The sequence below is a fragment of the Microcaecilia unicolor genome, chromosome 6, assembly GCF_901765095.1.
Source record: "Microcaecilia unicolor chromosome 6, aMicUni1.1, whole genome shotgun sequence".
NCBI classification, from domain to species: domain Eukaryota; kingdom Metazoa; phylum Chordata; class Amphibia; order Gymnophiona; family Siphonopidae; genus Microcaecilia; species Microcaecilia unicolor.
The window spans coordinates 88,874,283-88,891,944 of NC_044036.1; the positions used below are offsets into that span (position 1 = coordinate 88,874,283).

Here is a 17,662-nt window from a genome sequence, read left to right on the forward strand (position 1 = left end):
TGTCAGGGGGACCAGTGCACTACAAATGCTGGCTCCTTCCATGACCAAATGCCTTGGATTTCGCCGGGTTTGAGATGGCCGGCATTTTTTTCCATTATCGCTGAAAAACAAAACCGGCGATCTGAAACTCGACGAACTCTGGCATTTGGCTGGGCTAAACCGTATTATCGGAAAAAAAGATGGCCGGCCATCTTTTTCGATAATACGGTTCCGGCCAGCTGTTGCGCCGCTGCCAAAATAGATCACCGGCAATCTATTTCGCCGGTGACGTTCGATTATGCCCCTCAATATCACTTCTGGGTGGGCAGAAGGTGGGGCATTTGCGGCCTGGTTCAGAAGTAGGCAAGTAGAGTCTGCACCGGAGTGTGCAAGACAGCAACACACAAGAATTCAGTAGACACAAACAGTGTCCATATCTCAGTTCAAAAACATATGAAATAAACATTTTTCTTATGTACTTGTATTCATATATGTCTATTATATTTATTAAAACAGTTCAAATGCATTACAATGACAAACATTTATATTATAATCAAGTCTTACAGATGGAGCTCATTCAAAAACTCCTTCCATTATTCTAGCCAATGACTATACTAGAAATACAAAAGGAAAGTGACAAATGTTTTGGAAAAAAAATGTTTGAAATAAATTTTTAATTGTGGTATAGAGATTTTGTCTTGTTTTTTTCTTATTTACGAAGAAGTAGCACATCAGCATTTTGTGTTTTTCAGTGGTGATGTATGACAGAATGTTTTGTTTTGTCATTCAGCCCCCTCTTTACAGTCCAGGAGAGCATTTTCAAACTGCTCCTCCTGACAACTAATTGAGGGCCCCCTTTACCAAGCTGAGGCAAAAGGGGGCTGGCTTGCGTCGGCGCCTGTTTTACACGTGTGCCGAGGACCCCTTTTACCGCAGCTGGTAAAAGGGAAATCTCGTCTTATCACCGTTTAGTAAAAGGAATCCTCTATGGGGAGGAAGAGTTAATTTTATAAAGGATTTTTCACACATAAAATTAATGCAAGAGTTATGCACACAAAAGTATGCATAATGACAAAAAATGTGTATACTTTACTTGACCTTCATCTAGGCATGTTCAGAAGCAGAGTTTGGGTGGAGTCACAATTTACACTTGAGCAGGTGTAAATGTTTCTGGCTTAGTCTACACACAGAGAGACAAAGCGGGGTTCATACTCTCCACAGCAATCGAACACAACAGAAATAGGGTGGAGAGGGCCCAATGTCAAGAGATCAGTCACCACACACAAGGGTAAGATGCTCCAAAAAACTTTAATCAGGACCCAACACGGTCCGTGTTTCGGCTATATCAGCCTTCCTCAGGGGTCAGCTCCTTTTTCCGCAGTGCCCGCGAAGGGTGGAGTCACAATTTACACTTGAGCAGGTGTAAATGTTTCTGGCTTAGTCTACACACAGAGAGACAAAGCGGGGTTCATACTCTCCACAGCAATCGAACACAACAGAAATAGGGTGGAGAGGGCCCAATGTCAAGAGATCAGTCACCACACACAAGGGTAAGATGCTCCAAAAAACTTTAATCAGGACCCAACACGGTCCGTGTTTCGGCTATATCAGCCATCCTCAGGGGTCAGCTCCTTTTTCCGCAGTGCCCGCGAAGGGGGCTCCACGGCTCCCCAACCTAGCAGCCGGTTAGCAAACTGAAAACCGCTGCTGGCCAGCTAAGTAGGCGCTCACCCACGCTGCGCCCCTAACCGGTTAAGAGATGGCCGGTTAGCGGCAATATTCAGTGGCACTAACCAGTTAACTGCTGCTGAATATCAGAAGTCGAGTCGTTCAGCAGAGTTTAACCGGGCAGGAGTCTTTTTGGATATGAGGCAGTAAAAAATTAAATAGACCTAACAGAAAATCAGCCAGGCAGATGTTGCAAAGGTTGGGAAACTATTTATGAATTGGAACAAAGGCTAAGTCGACCACAACAAAGCAATGATCTTTTTGCAAATTCTGAATGACTTCCTCATTTCATGGTATGAAAACATGAAAAATGTACACACCTGTACACGAACACACAAATCCCTTCACACACGTTGAGATGAGTAAGGAAACAAAAGGAAAAAGGAGTGGGAAACGGAAGAAGGTTTAAAGAACCACAGGACACAGAAAAATGGATGAAACAGTTTTTTTATTTCTACACACTCTGCTTGAAATACTTAACACAGCACTGTATTTCGGCCCAGAGTGCCTGCCTCAGGAGTGTCAAGTCTTTCAAGCAGAGTGTTTTATGCCACAGAAATAAAGGAATTGTTTCAACCATTTTTCTGTGTTCCGTGGCTTTTTTGAGCCTTCCTCCGTCTCCCACTCCTTTTTTCTTTTGGTCACAATCTTCATGGGATTCCTGTGTTCAGCTACAGTGTGGTTGGGATAAGGAAGGAAACATATAGAAAAGATAAAGATCATTTTCAAAGCTATTTCAACAGGTAAAACAATGCTTTAACTAACTTGAGAATAGTTTAGTAAAGGTTGCTCTGCATGTAAATTCTGTTCTACATGTGGAAAAGACCTTTAATAAAATTCTGTTGTGTCATGTATATAAATAAGCAACAAGGTGGTCCATATTTATATACATACCACATGTAATGCTCCTGAAGGCAGAAGGGGCAGAGCTGGAATATACGCATGCATTTTATAAAATATGTGAGTACTTGCTTAGAGACTATGCATATATTACCAGAAAGCCAACACACAATAAAATGTAATGAACTTTTTAAAAAGTCTTTAATGTAGTTTTTAATCAAGCTTATGGTGTTGAATAGACTGTCTTTGAATTGTCTTTTATGAAAAGGGTCTTTTTATTAACCTGCTTATTTTCGAAGGAGATGGCCGGCCATCTTCTGACACAAATTGGGAGATGGCCGGCCATTTCCTAAACCCGACCAAATCGGTATAATCGAAAGTCAATTTTGGCCGGCTCCAATTGTTTTCCGTCGCAGAGCCGGCCAAAGTTATAGGGGGCATGTTGGCAGGGTACGGAAGGCGGGACGGGGGCGTGGTTACGAGATGGCCGGCTTCGGCCGATAATGGAAAAAAGAAGGCCGGCTCTGACGAGCATTTGGCCGGCTTCACTTGGTCCATTTATTTTTAGGACCAAGCCTCAAAAAGTGCCCCAATTGACCAGATGACCAACGGAGGGAATCGGGGATCACCTCCCCTTACTCCCCCAGTGGTCACAACCCCCTCCCACCCCCCCAAAAAAATAATAATCATTTGTTTGCCAGCTTCTATGTCTGTACACCACTACCATACCCCTTAGGGATGAAGGGGGGCACCTACATGTGGGTACAGTGGGTTTTAGGGGGGTTTGGAGCAGGGGCGTAGCCAGACACCCAATTTTGGGTGGGCCTGGGCCCAAGATGGGTGGGCAGAACCCCATCCCATAGGTGATTTGGTCTCTCCTCTCGCCTGCATGCCATATGGTCTCTCAAATATCCCTCCTCTCCTGCACACCTTTTAAAATTTCAGATTCTCAGTGAGGAGCAACTAATACACACTACTCACGTAGGCCCCACATCCTTCCCACTGATGCAGCTTCCTGTTTCCGCATAGGCAGGAATACGTCAGAGGGAAGTCTGTGGGGCCGGTGTAAGTAGTATGTATCAGTCGCTGCTTCCTGCAGGCAAAGATCTGCTATTTATAAGGTATGGAGGAGGGACAGTTGTTGGGAGTTTTCAGCTTGGGAATCTCTGCCGGCCACATCATAGGTGTGCTGCTTCTGGTGGGCCTGAGCTCAAAGTGGGTGGGCCTGGGCCCACCCAAGCCCACCCTTGGCTACGCCACTGGTTTGGAGGGCTCCCATTTACCACCACAAGTGTAACAGGTGGGGGGGATGAGCCTGGATCCACCTGCCTGAAGGGCACTGCACCCACTAAAAACTGCTCCAGGGACCTGCATACTGCTGTCATGGAGCTGGGTATGACATAATAAATTATCAGTTGAACATTAAGTAATGATGAATACAAGCCATCACTGTTATATGAAGTTTAGTTATACGATCTGAAGTTATTCTGAGTAATGATGATTATAAAATTATGTTATATACTGCATAGCATTTAAGATGTCCGTGAGGACAAGCGGTTTCCAACTGGGAGGAGAATGTAATCTCTTGTTATATTGGGACCTATGAATGGAGCCCTGGGTGGGAGGAGCCCAGTAGGGATGTCATGAGTCCATCTAGTATTTGAGAGTGCCCTGATTTGTGGAATCTCAGTGTGGGGTGGAGCTGGATATTATTATATAAGGGAGGACAATAGAATTTGTCCTTGGTACCCTGTGTTTGAGAACTTCTATACATGCAAATCTCTTTCATGAATATTCATTGTGGATACCCTGAAAACCTGACTGGCTGGGTTGCCTCCAGGACCAGGTTTGGGAACCATTGGCATAACATTTATCTGCAGGTAGAAGAGGAGTTCCTAAGAGTGTAAATGGATCACGGTTTGTACCTATATTCAGAATTTTGAAAATTCTAGCAATATGCACATATTTTAAGCCAGAAAAATTGTGTGACTCAATTAGCAGGTATAAGGTAACCGGCACATAGCTTTCCTAGAGTCATTTTCAAAGTGAAAAGTACAGAGCTGTTTCTGCTTTCAAAAGCTGTCCAAGCCCACACAGTGAAATGTACAAGCATACTGTACACCACTTATACAGGCAGTCATTAAATACCTACTGTACTTGAATGTAACTTCCCTTCAGCTACTACTGAAAAGGTGAGAACAAAATCCAAATCTACACAATGCTGAAAGGAGCTTTTTTGCTAGGCTTCATTAGGTGCTAATTCGCTTAATGCACGCAAAAAATGGAGTACTCCGGGATGTGCTCAGTCGTCCTGTGGTAACTCTGAAATGTGCATACACTAACTGCATGCTGAAATATATTTCAATTATTTTTTGAGGGGGCTTGTCATGGGCAAAGATTAGGCATTCATTCCCTATTCAGTTAATGCATCTACATTACCATGCACTAACCAATTAGCCCAGGGATACTGCGTGAGCCCTTACCACATACAAAATGGGTGGCAGTAAGTCCTCATGCAGTAATTTTTAAAAGTGGCCACACACGATTGCAAAATTGGCCCATGGCCATTAATACCAAAAATTGAAACTAGGCCATTTCCCCCAGATTCTATAGAATGTGACTGGAGCTGTGCACACAAATCAGGTTGTATTCTGATTAGCGCATGTAATTTAATTATCTTAAGCCAATCAGCACCAATAGGTGCCATTTCACAGGTAATTATTAACACTAATTGGTATTAATTAGAAATTTTGCGCAGAACTTGCTAAGCGCATTGTGTAAAGTTCTACACGTAAATTCTAAAATGTAGAATTGGAAAGGGGACGTGGCATGGACGGGTGACAGACATTTCTAAAACCTATATGCGCCATCATTTACACCAAGTTTTACTTGGTATAAATATACCTGCGACTAAATAAAGTCACATGGATGGGCACTAGGCGTATTCTATAAACCACGTCTTACTTTAGGTGTAATTTATAGAATACGCCTAGGTGTATGTTTTTGGCGCCAATTTTTATGGCACCATATATAGAATCTAGCCCTTTATGACTGTGGTAACAATGGCCTTAACGTGCAGGAAAGTCCCACATGAGGACGTGCTAAGAGCACTTTTTACCACAGCTTAGTAATGATCAGTCCTAACAAATGCTACTGTAATGCTGTTTCTCTTTCCCAGCCACCAAATCTAACTACTATAAGCAAATAGTGAAAAACAGTTCTTGAAGCAAATCCCCGTTTCTAAACGAGTGACAGGAAGTCTCAGTATTACAAAGGTCTAATAGATGTATTCTGCACATTTTGATACCTCTTCCGAGACCAAGAAAAAATATTGTGACATGTAAGCTTTCAACATCTCACATGTCCTTTCTTCTGATATATATATATATATATATATATATATATATATATATATATATATATATATATATATATATATTGGTAGGGGGGGTGATCCTTTAAAAATTGTAATTGATTACAAAGACTACAGGCAGTCACTGACTAATATGAGTCCTTGTGCTGTCCCAGTACAGAGGGTCCTCCAGACAAGCAGGAGAGAGAGAATGACGAATCCAACCGCCCGCGAGAAGCATGAGGTGGCAGAGTGTCGCTCGTTGTGACTGCGCCCGACAGATGGTTCTATGGGCATCCCTGGCATTAAGCTTCCATGGTTGGGCTTCTGCCACCACCAGTGCAGCAGCAGCAGCTGCCTCTGAGCAACATGAAGATTCCTCCTCTAGCCAGCCACCTCTGGACTGGTTACTCACCGACCGGGGACCGTTCCACCGTGCTCAGGAATATGGGGACTTCATGGAGAGGTATCGGCAAGGTTTCACCACCAGGTACAGAATCTACAGGTGAGCAGGCGCAGCTGACGCTATTTGCTGACATTATTGTTTTCCACAACCCCAGAGGGGTTCGAATATAAAACAGAAAGAGATACATTTTGTAGTCTGAAAAGACTTGCTTTTGTGAGGGGTCTTTTACTAAAGCTTAGCTTGCGTTATCTGCAGCAGGGCCCATTTTATTCCTATCGGCCCTGCTATAGATAACGCGAGCTAATCTTTAGTGAAAGACCCCCTAAGTATTTCTGCTTACCCATATCAATATAAAAGGATGGGGGGGGGTGGGGAGGTAGGGGGAAAGGCAAAGGAAGGAAGGAAGGAAGGATGTGCAAGAAATTAAGACTGTAGACAAGCTTCTCTTGTTTTTTTACAATTGCTCCTAGATTGTTCTCATCTTGCTTCATTTATGATTCTAGCTTCAAAACTAGTGATAGCACATAAGTGGAGGGAGAAAGATCCCCCCCCCCCCCCCCCACACACACACACACAAACATACACATAAATGACTGGTAGTTAAAATTGGGGAAGGTATTGGAAGGGGAAAGGTTTACAACAACACTGGATGGTTATGAGATTGGCAGCTGACCTGGATATTCAGTGCCAGATGTCTGGACATGGCCCCAGAATGGAATATCCACGTTAGACTCAGCCCATGGCAGCTGGCTGCTTTAAAACCATTGGAGTGGAGGAGTAGTCTAGTGCAGTGGCCTGAGAACCAGGGGGAACTGGGTTCAGTTCCCACTGCAGCTTCTTGTGACTCTGGGCAAGTCACTTAACCCTCCATTGCCCCAGATAGAAAATAAAGTATCTGTATATAATATGTAAACTCCTTTGACTGTAACCACAGAATGGTGGTATATCAAATCCCATCCCCTATGACCACAGTGTAGGCTGAATATCCAGAGGCAAATAGATAGCTTTTGTCTGGACTTCTCAATGTCCGGCCCAATGTTATCTCAATATGTGGAAGATGGCTGGGAGTAATTATAAAGACATGCTGGAAAGCTAACCACATAGAGCCGATGTTTGGTTAATTTATCCAGTTAAGCTGGACCGCATGCATGGCTATCTTCAGGTTACGCAGATAACTTTAAGACAGAATATTCAGCGATCCATCTTAACTAGGCAAGTTGACTGAATATCCAGTTAAAGTTAACCAAATATCTTACCGCTGAGTATTGATCTGAGGTTATTTATCTGTCATGTGTTGATAATGCACAGCTGAGGTTTTAAGTCAGTTGCCATGATCCTAGTGCCATCAGGGAAGCAGTATTATGTTTCCGCAGATGCTTCTGCCTTGGGATATATGCAGCCTCTCCAGAGGAGCTCTTGTGACGGAGAAGGGAGAGGAAGGAAGAGCCTCAGTGGAGGAGGGAGGCTGCACATGTCTCTCTGATAGACTCTGGAAGGGACAGCAATGAACGATCTATACTGCCCTTGCACACTGCTGCTCTTTCCTGTTATGGCAGGAAATAATAATTCTCTGAAACAATTTGTCATTATGTTTCTGCCATTTACTCACAGATTGGGCACAGTGCAGGTTGCAGCAATTATATCACATTTCCCTGTCACGTACCTTAGAGTGTACCAGCACAGCCAGCTTCTAGAAATTTCTCTGTCTCTCTTTTTCTGTGTATGTGTCCTTGCCACCTCTACATCAGAGTTCATAGATTTGATGGAATCTGACAGGAGACATGATGTAAATGTTTCTGCTAGAGCCCTGGGAACTGGCTCATTTCACATAAACCACATAAGCCACTTGAGCTGGGATTTCAACCAGATCAGTGACCTAGAAGTGAAAGGCTACTCAAAGCTGCACAACTATTTCCTGAGCCTAGGTGAGGAAGCAGCTTACGTTCTGTGTATTTTCTCCTGAGATGGCCTGATAGGTTGCCAGTCAGTCCTGGTTGCAATGCTGGTGCAATTATGGTGATGATGAATGTGAGATACTGGCTCACTTCACACAAGTTTCCATTAACCACAGATCTAATGACTTCCTGTTATTTCTTACCTGAATTCTGGCTTGGAAACTAAGTACACTAGAAGTGAAAGATATAATACCCATGAGTCGATCCATTCAGCTATTACTACTACCATTAAACATTTACATAGCACCCCCTTCAGGATGTCCCTGGATACAGAGCCGACCTGGCTGAGGTCCCGCTTGGGCAGGCTCTGTTAGTCCCTGAATGCTAAGTACCTGGTACCACCACCCCAGGAAGAAGGATGTTAATGGATAGGATTTCCATCCCCTGGAACCCCCCCACCCCCCCCCCCCAAAAAAAAACCAAAAACAAACAAACAAACAAAAAAAACAAGAATGACTGTGTACAAGATTGGCTGGCAATATTTAAAAGTTTATTCAACTTATACAGATTAAACTTATTGAAGCATAACCATCCAAAGAACAGCACAGATCTCTAAGAATTCCAATAAATCATCAGATAACTATTTAGATAACTTGAGGTACTAATCCCAACACAGTATGACCAGTTAACTGAGAAACCCTTTGTATCTTCCCCATGTTCCATTACCAGTTATCCTTCCCACTATAGTCCATATCTCACCCACATGCAGAAGTGCAGCTGGATTGGAGGATGGGGTAAATCATGGAAAGATCTGTGGTGCTTGTTTTTCCTCTGCTGTCTGGTCCCAGAGCACCACCTCTGTGGCTAGTTCCACCCCTCCTGGGGTAATGACTCCATTGTCTCTCAGCTGCTGGACCTCCATCTGCCTGGAGAGGCAGATGAGAATGTATGTACTGTATCATTGAATCAATAAGAAACCCTCCAAAAAGCATAGCATGTGTGTATATTTGAGGACCCCCACACCTCAGAACTAAGATCTCCACTGTGGGGATCTATCTACTACTCAAACCTTCTAACCCAGTCATGATTCCCAGTGCATCCCCACAACCAATGTCGACAAAGCCCATTCAGTTTGAATGGGCTTCGTCGGCATTGCCGCACGGGAATCAGTAGCACAATTTGATAAAAGACGCCCTTAATTAGGTATAGGGAGGCTGGTATTCAGCAAGATAATCTATGTGGCAAGCACTATTTACCCATGTAAAGGACTTGGAAAATTATCCTTTACAAATGGTAATATGTCACGCAGATCCCTTTTTTGCAAACTTCAATGCCTTAGTCCTTTAGAGATGCATAATATTACTTATTTGAAAATGCTTCTCTTCCATCAATCAATGTTGGTTCTAGACATATGAAATAACATCAAAACACAAACAGATTAATATAGCAAATAAGGATGTGCATTCACTTGAAATAAAATTTCCCTTGTTGATTATTGTGTCAGCATCTGCCCAAAACGACAGGAAAAACCTGATGTTTGGGGGTTTTCATGTGTCATTAATAGTGCGCACTCTTCCAAAAGAGAATGCATTGTTACATCTTCTTTCAGAGGTATTTGCCCTTTTTCTTGCAAGCACACTCTTCCCCGATACTGTGTGCATGTCTGCATCATTGCGCATTTGCATGTTTTCAGAAAAGAGTGTACCTTCTTTTGGAAAACAGTGTATACTTGTCACGGCCACGGTTGTGTTCCGCCCCCCCCCCCCCCCCCCCCCCGACTCACCTCATTCTTCCAAGAGGCCACCCCGCAGTCTCTTCGGAGGTTCAGAGGCACCCCCGTCCTGGTAGGCCGCTTATGCGTCCGTATCCCGTGCCATGGGGTATTCCTCAGGCTCAGCATCCAGGCCATCATATCACACTGGCAGGCGCTGGTTTGCTTAGGCATTCGCGTGTGCCGAAGAAGATACCTTAAAGGGTCAGCAGCCAGAGGCAGAGGCCGACACCTACTGATGCAATTATTCGGTTGGGGCCATTTAAGACAGCTGAGCCCCTCTGACTTGCCCTCGCAATGGGTCATCCTGCTTGCCTTAGCATTCCTGTCTCCAGCCTTGACTCCTGTCTCCAGCCCTGGTCCCTGTCTTCACCCTTGGTCACTGTCTACAGCCCTGGTTCCTGTTTCCAGCCTTGGTTCCTGCTTCTCCTCCAGGTCTCAGGACTGCCCCCAAGGGCTCTTTTCAAATCCTCTGTAGATCTCGGTTCTGCCAGGCCTGCACCCAACTTCAGTGGGCTTCCTCCTCATAAATTGGTGCACAAATTGTATTACCTATATGTTGACACCAAGAACATCTTATTCATGAAAGCTTCAAAATAGTTTCCAGTTGTGTGAAAGTACATAGCCATCCTTGGTCAAACTGAATGTTTCACTAAGTCCCTAAGTGAACAGAAGCTGGCAAAGGGCCTCTTTTATAAAGCCATGCTACTGATTCTTGGTGCAGCAAATGAGAAGAAGCCCGTTCAATTCCCATGGACTTTCTCCTATTTGCCGCGTGGGAATTGCTAGTGCGACTTTGTAAAAGAAGCCCATAGTGTCTAGGTAGTACAAAGGTAAATTCAACATCTTTCTGGGTAACTATTTATTTGGTGATTTTAACAAATTGAAATTGATTTTTAAAAAAAAAGCAAATATGGCAGGTACAAAACATTAGACAGCCTGCAATTGGATTCATTACTACTTTTTTTGTTTAGTGATGAGGTAGGCCTCCAGTTAGGTAAAGACAATTCCATAGTTGAACAAATACACTGACCCTTATAAGCTCTTTTCTGTCTACTTTCAACAACCATGGTCTCCTCTAAGTAGCTGTCCAAGAAGTTAATGAAGATAATTCACTCTTACAGAACAGAATAAGGCCATAAAAAAATCTCTTTCTACATCTAGCTAGTAAGACAAGATCTGGAAGACCAAGAAAAATCTCTGATATAACTGATATATAAGATCTACAAAACAGAATCCACAGATCACTGTTAATGATTTGCTAAAACCTTTAACTGACGCTGAAGTCATTCACTAGTCTACAATATTGTATTGTTTAAACATTAGTAATCTACACTGGAGAGTTGCCAGAAGGAAATGCTTTTACAACTTCATCACAAAGTCGTTGAATAAAATATGCAAAAGAAAACCTTGATAAGTTTTAAACTTTTTGGAACAATGTGCTTTGGACTCTGAAACAAAAAAGAACCCCCCCCCCCCCCCCTCCCCAAAAAAAAAAAATAAGATTTGTTCACCCACAACCACACAATATACATTTGAAGAAAAAAGAGTGACGCATTTGAAGAAAAGAACACCTTGTCCACTGTTAAGTTCAGAGGTTGATCTATTATGCTTTGGGGTTGCATGGCAGCCAATGGCACAGGAAATACTGTGTAGATAGACAGAAGAATTGGATTCAAAATAAATACCAATATATTCTAGAAGCTAATGTTCTACAGCTATTCAAGGAAGAGTAGGAAAAAATTCCAAATGCTTTTAGCTGGCTATAGGAAATATTTGGAAGCTGTTATTTCTGTCAGAGATGTTCCAGAGTTCTGACTGAAGGAGTGTCCAAAGGTTTGCACCTGCCATTTGAATTGTGTTCTTATCTTGAATTTGCAGAAAACTGCAAATTAATAGTAGCTATGAATTTTCAGAAAGATGCCGTGTTTATCTTTGTGAAAAATAATAGAGTAAAAACAAACCAAAACTCTAAATATCCCAAGGCAACCAGCAGTATAATGAAGTGTCCAGTAAAAATTATAACAACATATTATCACAACTGTGAAAGAAAACAGTCACAATTGAAAAACAAAGCATGGGGAAAAACACCTCAAAATACCCAAATGCTTACTTTGATTTTGGCATCTTTCACTGGGGTTGTGTCATTCATCATTGGTCTAAAAAACCCCGTGATATTTTAATTTCATTTATAATTTCATTTGAATGAATTAAACCACCTTTCATGTTTCATTGTCAAGGCATAACCCCTGAAGAAGCCGTTTGAGTGAAACAGGTCTGGCCGCTGTTGGGTGTCAGTTAAGTGCTCGACTTTTCTTGTTTCATGCACGTTATTAATTCAATTTCAAGGAACAAGAATGTAATTGAATTACTGTTGCTTTGTGAAATGAGCATTACCTCTGAACAGAAATTAAAAATTTGAAAAAAAAAAGTTTATAAAAAAAGATAGAAAAGGAATAAAGTTATAAATGAAATTAAAATATCACTAGGTTTTTTTTTAGACCAGTGTTGAATGACATAACCCCAGTGAAAGACACCAAAATCATGGTAAATGTTTGGGTCTTTTGAGGTCCTTTTCCTTGTGTTTTGTTTTTCAGCTGTGACTGTTTTGTTTCACGGTTGTGATCATATATTGTTATAATTTTTTACTGGACTCTTCATTAGACTGCTGGTTGTGTTTATCTTTGTGTCATGTAAAGGCTCTGTCAACTTTGTTCACTTATGGGTCCTGTTACTAAGCTGCAGGAAGTGCTAGCACACATTTACTGCAGCTTAAAAGGGACTACCTTGGAATACACTCAGGTGCCAATCAGCATGAGCTACCCACACACTAAAAAATACTTTTTACTGTAGCATGGAGGGGGCATGCCTGGGGGTGGAGAGTGAGTGTTAGCGCATCTACATTACCACGTGCTAATTGATTAGCACACAATTACCGCGTGAGCCCTTAACCACCTACAAAATAAATGTCGGCTAGTGCTCCCGTGGTAATTTGTTTTAATGGCTGCTAGCCAGTGGTGACATTAGTGCATGGCCATTAAAGCAAAACAAGGAAAATTGACCATTTTACTGCTATGGTAAAAATGGCCTTAATGCATGGAGAAAACCCACATAAGAGCGTTCTAAGGCCACTTTCTACCACTGCTTAGTAAAAGGTCCCTTTTGGGTTTGCTTGAGATCTAGAGTGCGATCAGGGCTGCTAAACATAGGCACATAGCTGTATGTCACTTTTGTTCTAGACTAGGCCATGTCCTGAGGGCAGGGCTGACCCAAGCAAGATGTGGTGCTTAAGATGATTCGGGCCAGTGGGCTCGTCCCCCTATTTTAAATATTAAAGAAGGTGGGAGAGGAGAAGTAGCCTAGTGGTTAGTGCAAATGGCCTGAGATCCCCAAGAAGCAGGTTCAATTCTCACTGCAGCCTCTTGTGACCATAGGCAAGTCACTTAACCCTCCATTACCCCAGTTACAAAATAAGTACCTGTAGATAATATGTAAATCACTTTGATTGTAACCCACAGAATATCAGATTCTATCTCCTTTACATTTCTTGCCTACCCACACTCTCAAAGAACAGAAAATGGTACTAGATTTGTGGGTACAGGACTGCCAATGCAGCATACTGTCTTCCAAAATTCCCATCAAACTCAGCCCCCTAAAGATGGTGATGGTGAGTGTATCCCAAGGTAGTCCCTTTTAAGCTGTGGTAAACATATGCTAGCACATACTTTGTATGCCTTTGTATCGCTCCATGGTGAGATCGCACCTCGAATATTGTGTTCAATTCTGGTCGCCGCATCTCAAAAAAGTCATAGTGGAATTAGAAAAGGTACAGAGAAGGGCGAAGAAAATGATAAAGGGGGGAGGGGAGATACAATAGAGGTCTATAAAATAATGAGTGGAATGGAACGGGTAGACGTGAAGCGTCTGTTTACGCTTTCCAAAAATACTAGGACTAGGGAGCATGCGATGAAGCTACAAAGTAGAAAATTTAAAACAAATTGGAGAAAATTTTTCTTCACTCAATGTGTAATTAAACTTTGGAATTCATTGCCAGAGAATGTGGTAAAGGCGGTTAGCTTAGCAGAGTTTAAAAAAGGTTTGGACGGCTTCCTAAAGGAAAAGTCCATAGACCATTGTTAAATTGGATTTGGGGAAAATCCACTATTTCTGGGATAAGCAGCATAATGTTTTGTACTTTTTGGGATCTTGCCAGGTATTTGTGACCTGGATTGGCCACTGTTGCAAACAGGATGCAGGGCTTAATGGACATTTTGTTTTGTCCCAGTACGGCAATACTTATGTACTTATGACTCAGAGCAACTTAAAACATTAATTACCATCATAAGAATTTTCTTTAAAAAAAGCACTCATAGGAATCATCTTGCAATGCTTAATTCTTACGTCTTCAGGAAAGCACATCTTTAGCTCCTTCGGCCTCTTCATGGATAGTTTACAGTGCAGGCAGTTCAACATTTTGGCAGCCATCCTTTGAGTAATGTGACTTCCAGAAGTGGACACTGTACACTAACTGGGAGTCTCAGTATTGATATAATTCACACTTTAACATTTGTATTTAAAAAAAGGGCCTACTTCTCAGATGAGAAGACACTTTTATGACTTTGTACTCTTGAGATAGCTGGACAGAGGTAGGACACACTTTCTCATGAGCCCCAGGCAATCTGGTTTCCAGAATAACCTAAAAGCACAAATTAAACTCATGCTTTTTTTGCCAATTATATGGAAGTTATGTGACACATGTTTATGATTAACCTGAAAGGTAGATCTCAATGGCTGGAACTGGGCTGACTTCTAACTACAGTCTTGCTGAGTTCCAGCATTTGAAAACCCACAATGAGGGAAATTATCAGGGGAAATGGGATGCACTTGATATGCTAATACATGGCAACCTCAGATGGGTCCATAGTCAAAGCAATTTAAACAGGAGAGGCTCCTGGCCTTTAAATTGCTTATGTGGCTCTCTCCAGGGATATTTGATACCCACCAGGCAGCCTTCTCAGGAGTAGCCCCCAGGCTCTGGAATTTACTCTCAGAGGGGCTACCTGTAACTCCAGACTATCTCTACTTCAGGAAGCAGGTGAAAGCCTGGCTCTTCTCCCAAGCCTTTAATACATAGAGTGACTGACTATACACTCATTCTGCACCTGAACTATCTTGCTACACATATTGTAACTTAGATTAGTTCCTTATCTCTTGCTTAACTATCCAACAAACTTGCCTTGAGTTTAACTAACCATCAAATTATTCCAACTGACTCTGTACCATACATCTTGTTCCCATATATCTGCTTTTGGTCCCTCAGCTATATGGTAAGCCGTATTATAGAAAATCTCTAGCATCATATCTGTATTAGTTGAATGTTGTAATACATGCTTATTAGGTATTTATTTATTTATTAGGATTTAACGCCTTTTTGAAAGAATTTACTCGTATATCATTAGTATTATGCTAACGTTGTATTACATCTCTGGTATTTGAATTCCAGTCCTGTTAAATGTGTATATTTTTTTGGTACTGTTTTATTAGGAGATTTCAATTTACTGTTTTCAGTTTTACCTTATTTATTTTATTTATGCTTATTCTTGGTTATTTTACTATTGTTATGCTGTTAACCAAATTTAAGTTTTATGTTAAACTGTACCTGCTATACACCACCTTGGGTGAATCTCTTCATAAAGGCAGTTAATAAATCCCCCAAAATAAATAAATATTCAGGAGCACATAACTGGATAGTGCTACTGAATATCCCTTCTAATCTCCTATGCCAAAACCAGCTAGATTATGGCAGTCTGGGGGTACAGCGGAAACTTAGCCGGTTAGCAGCAATTTTCACAGCTGTCCTAACTTTGGGGTCCTTTTACAAAGCCACGGTAAAAAGTGGCCTGCGGTAATGTGGGTGTGTCTTTTGGGCATGCGCTTGGCCACTTTTTACTGAGGCTAGGGAAAAAGGCCATTTTTTAATGGGCCTGAAGTAGAGGAGTGTGGTAGCCGTGTTAGTCCACTCTTAAGGTTATCAATAGAAATCAAACAAAATAAAACATGGAAAAGAAAATAAGATGATACCTTTTTTATTGGACATAACTTAATACATTTCTTGATTAGCTTTCGAAGGTTGCCCTTCTTCGTCAGATCGGAAATAAGCAAATGTGCTAGCTGACAGTGTATATAAGTGAAAACATTCAAGCACTACTATGACAGTCTGACAGGGTGGGAGGATGGGGGCGGGTCGGAGGTATGCATGGGGACATCAAAGCATATCCTGTCAGACTGTCATAGTAATGCTTGAATGTTTTCACTTATATACACTGTCAGCTAGCACATTTGCTTATTTCCGATCTGACGAAGAAGGGCAACCTTCGAAAGCTAATCAAGAAATGTATTAAGTTATGTCCAATAAAAAAGGTATCATCTTATTTTCTTTTCCATGTTTTATTTTGTTTGATTTCTACTGATAACCTTAATGGGCCTGGAAATGGGCGTGCAAAAAAATTTAAACTAGCCGCACCTATTTATAGCCTGACCCCTTATCGCCAGCCATTGACTTAGCAGTAAGGGCTCATGCACTACCTGCGCGGTAATCATGCAGCGTGTGCCAACGTGGCTGTACTGCCCAGTACCACCAGGAACGCCCCCGTGGTACAAAGTAGAAAAATATTTTCTACAATGGGATTCAGTGCATGCTAAACTCAGAACCGGACACACACTACTCAGTGGTAGTGCAGATTTGGCACATGCTACCTGTGCATTAGCTTTCCTGCAGCTTTGTAAAATGGCCCATTTATGCGGTGGGTTAACCAATCACCGATCTAAATATCGGCCAGTTAACCTCCAGCTCAGTAGACATACCTGGATTTTCAATGCCAAAAGCCACACATGCCCCGACATTGACTATCCAGGGTTAGTTCAGCCAGTAGTGTAGCTAGGTTGAGGGAGTGGTGGAGCGGAGAATGGACTGCCGATGGTGCCAGCATGCATTTTAAATACGACAGATCACGTGAAAAATAGGTGCCGTCAGAAGTCCGTTTGGGGTTGCAGCCACTCCCCTGGCGACCCACCTAGCTACGCCTCTGAGTTCAGCCCACGACTGGAAGCAACTTACCAGCAGTATACTGCCTCAGGCTGAATATTGATCCCAGAGCTTTGTTCCATCTACAGCACTGAAAGATCATTAGTTTATCTAGTCTGAGGGAATGTATATCCTAATAAGCAATAGCTATCTGTTTAATTTGATTTGGTTTATTTATTTGTTATTCCATGCTTTGAAAAGCATGTAGCAGATTAGAATAAAAATTTCATAGGTTAACTGGGCACTGGCCAATATTCAGACTGGTGCCTGGTTAGCTTGGTGGATAAAATTAGGACAGTCTTTTGCTAAGGTGATGGGTCCTCTAGTCTATGTGATAGAGGGGAGGCAGGGGGGAGTTCTGGGAGAGAGAGGGAGGAGGGGAAGGTCAGAGAGAAGAGATTTTTTTCAGGATTTAACTGTTTTTTATGGGAAGCTTTGTGAGGGATAGACAACATGGAAAGTTTATGGTGGTCTTGGTGGGGGCTGGGGTTTAAATACAATGCATTTAGGATCTAGCGGTTATGTTGCTCATTCTTTCCTCTGACTGAACATTTTACTCAACTCTTTTACTATGCTTAGGTTGCAATTTATGTCATATAATGTAAAA

The 17,662-nt window shown here is 42.1% G+C and overlaps 1 protein-coding gene across 1 annotated transcript in view; it reads left to right on the plus strand.

The window, feature by feature from the left end:
• Positions 1-17,662, plus strand: part of BRINP2 (BMP/retinoic acid inducible neural specific 2) — a 149,178-nt gene that overhangs the window by 53,989 nt on the left and 77,527 nt on the right. Inside the window, exon 2 of the mRNA XM_030206401.1 lies at positions 6,081-6,404. Within this exon, the coding sequence (XP_030062261.1) occupies positions 6,139-6,404 (266 nt within the window). The 5' untranslated portion in view covers positions 6,081-6,138. The remainder of the gene's footprint in view (positions 1-6,080; positions 6,405-17,662) is intronic.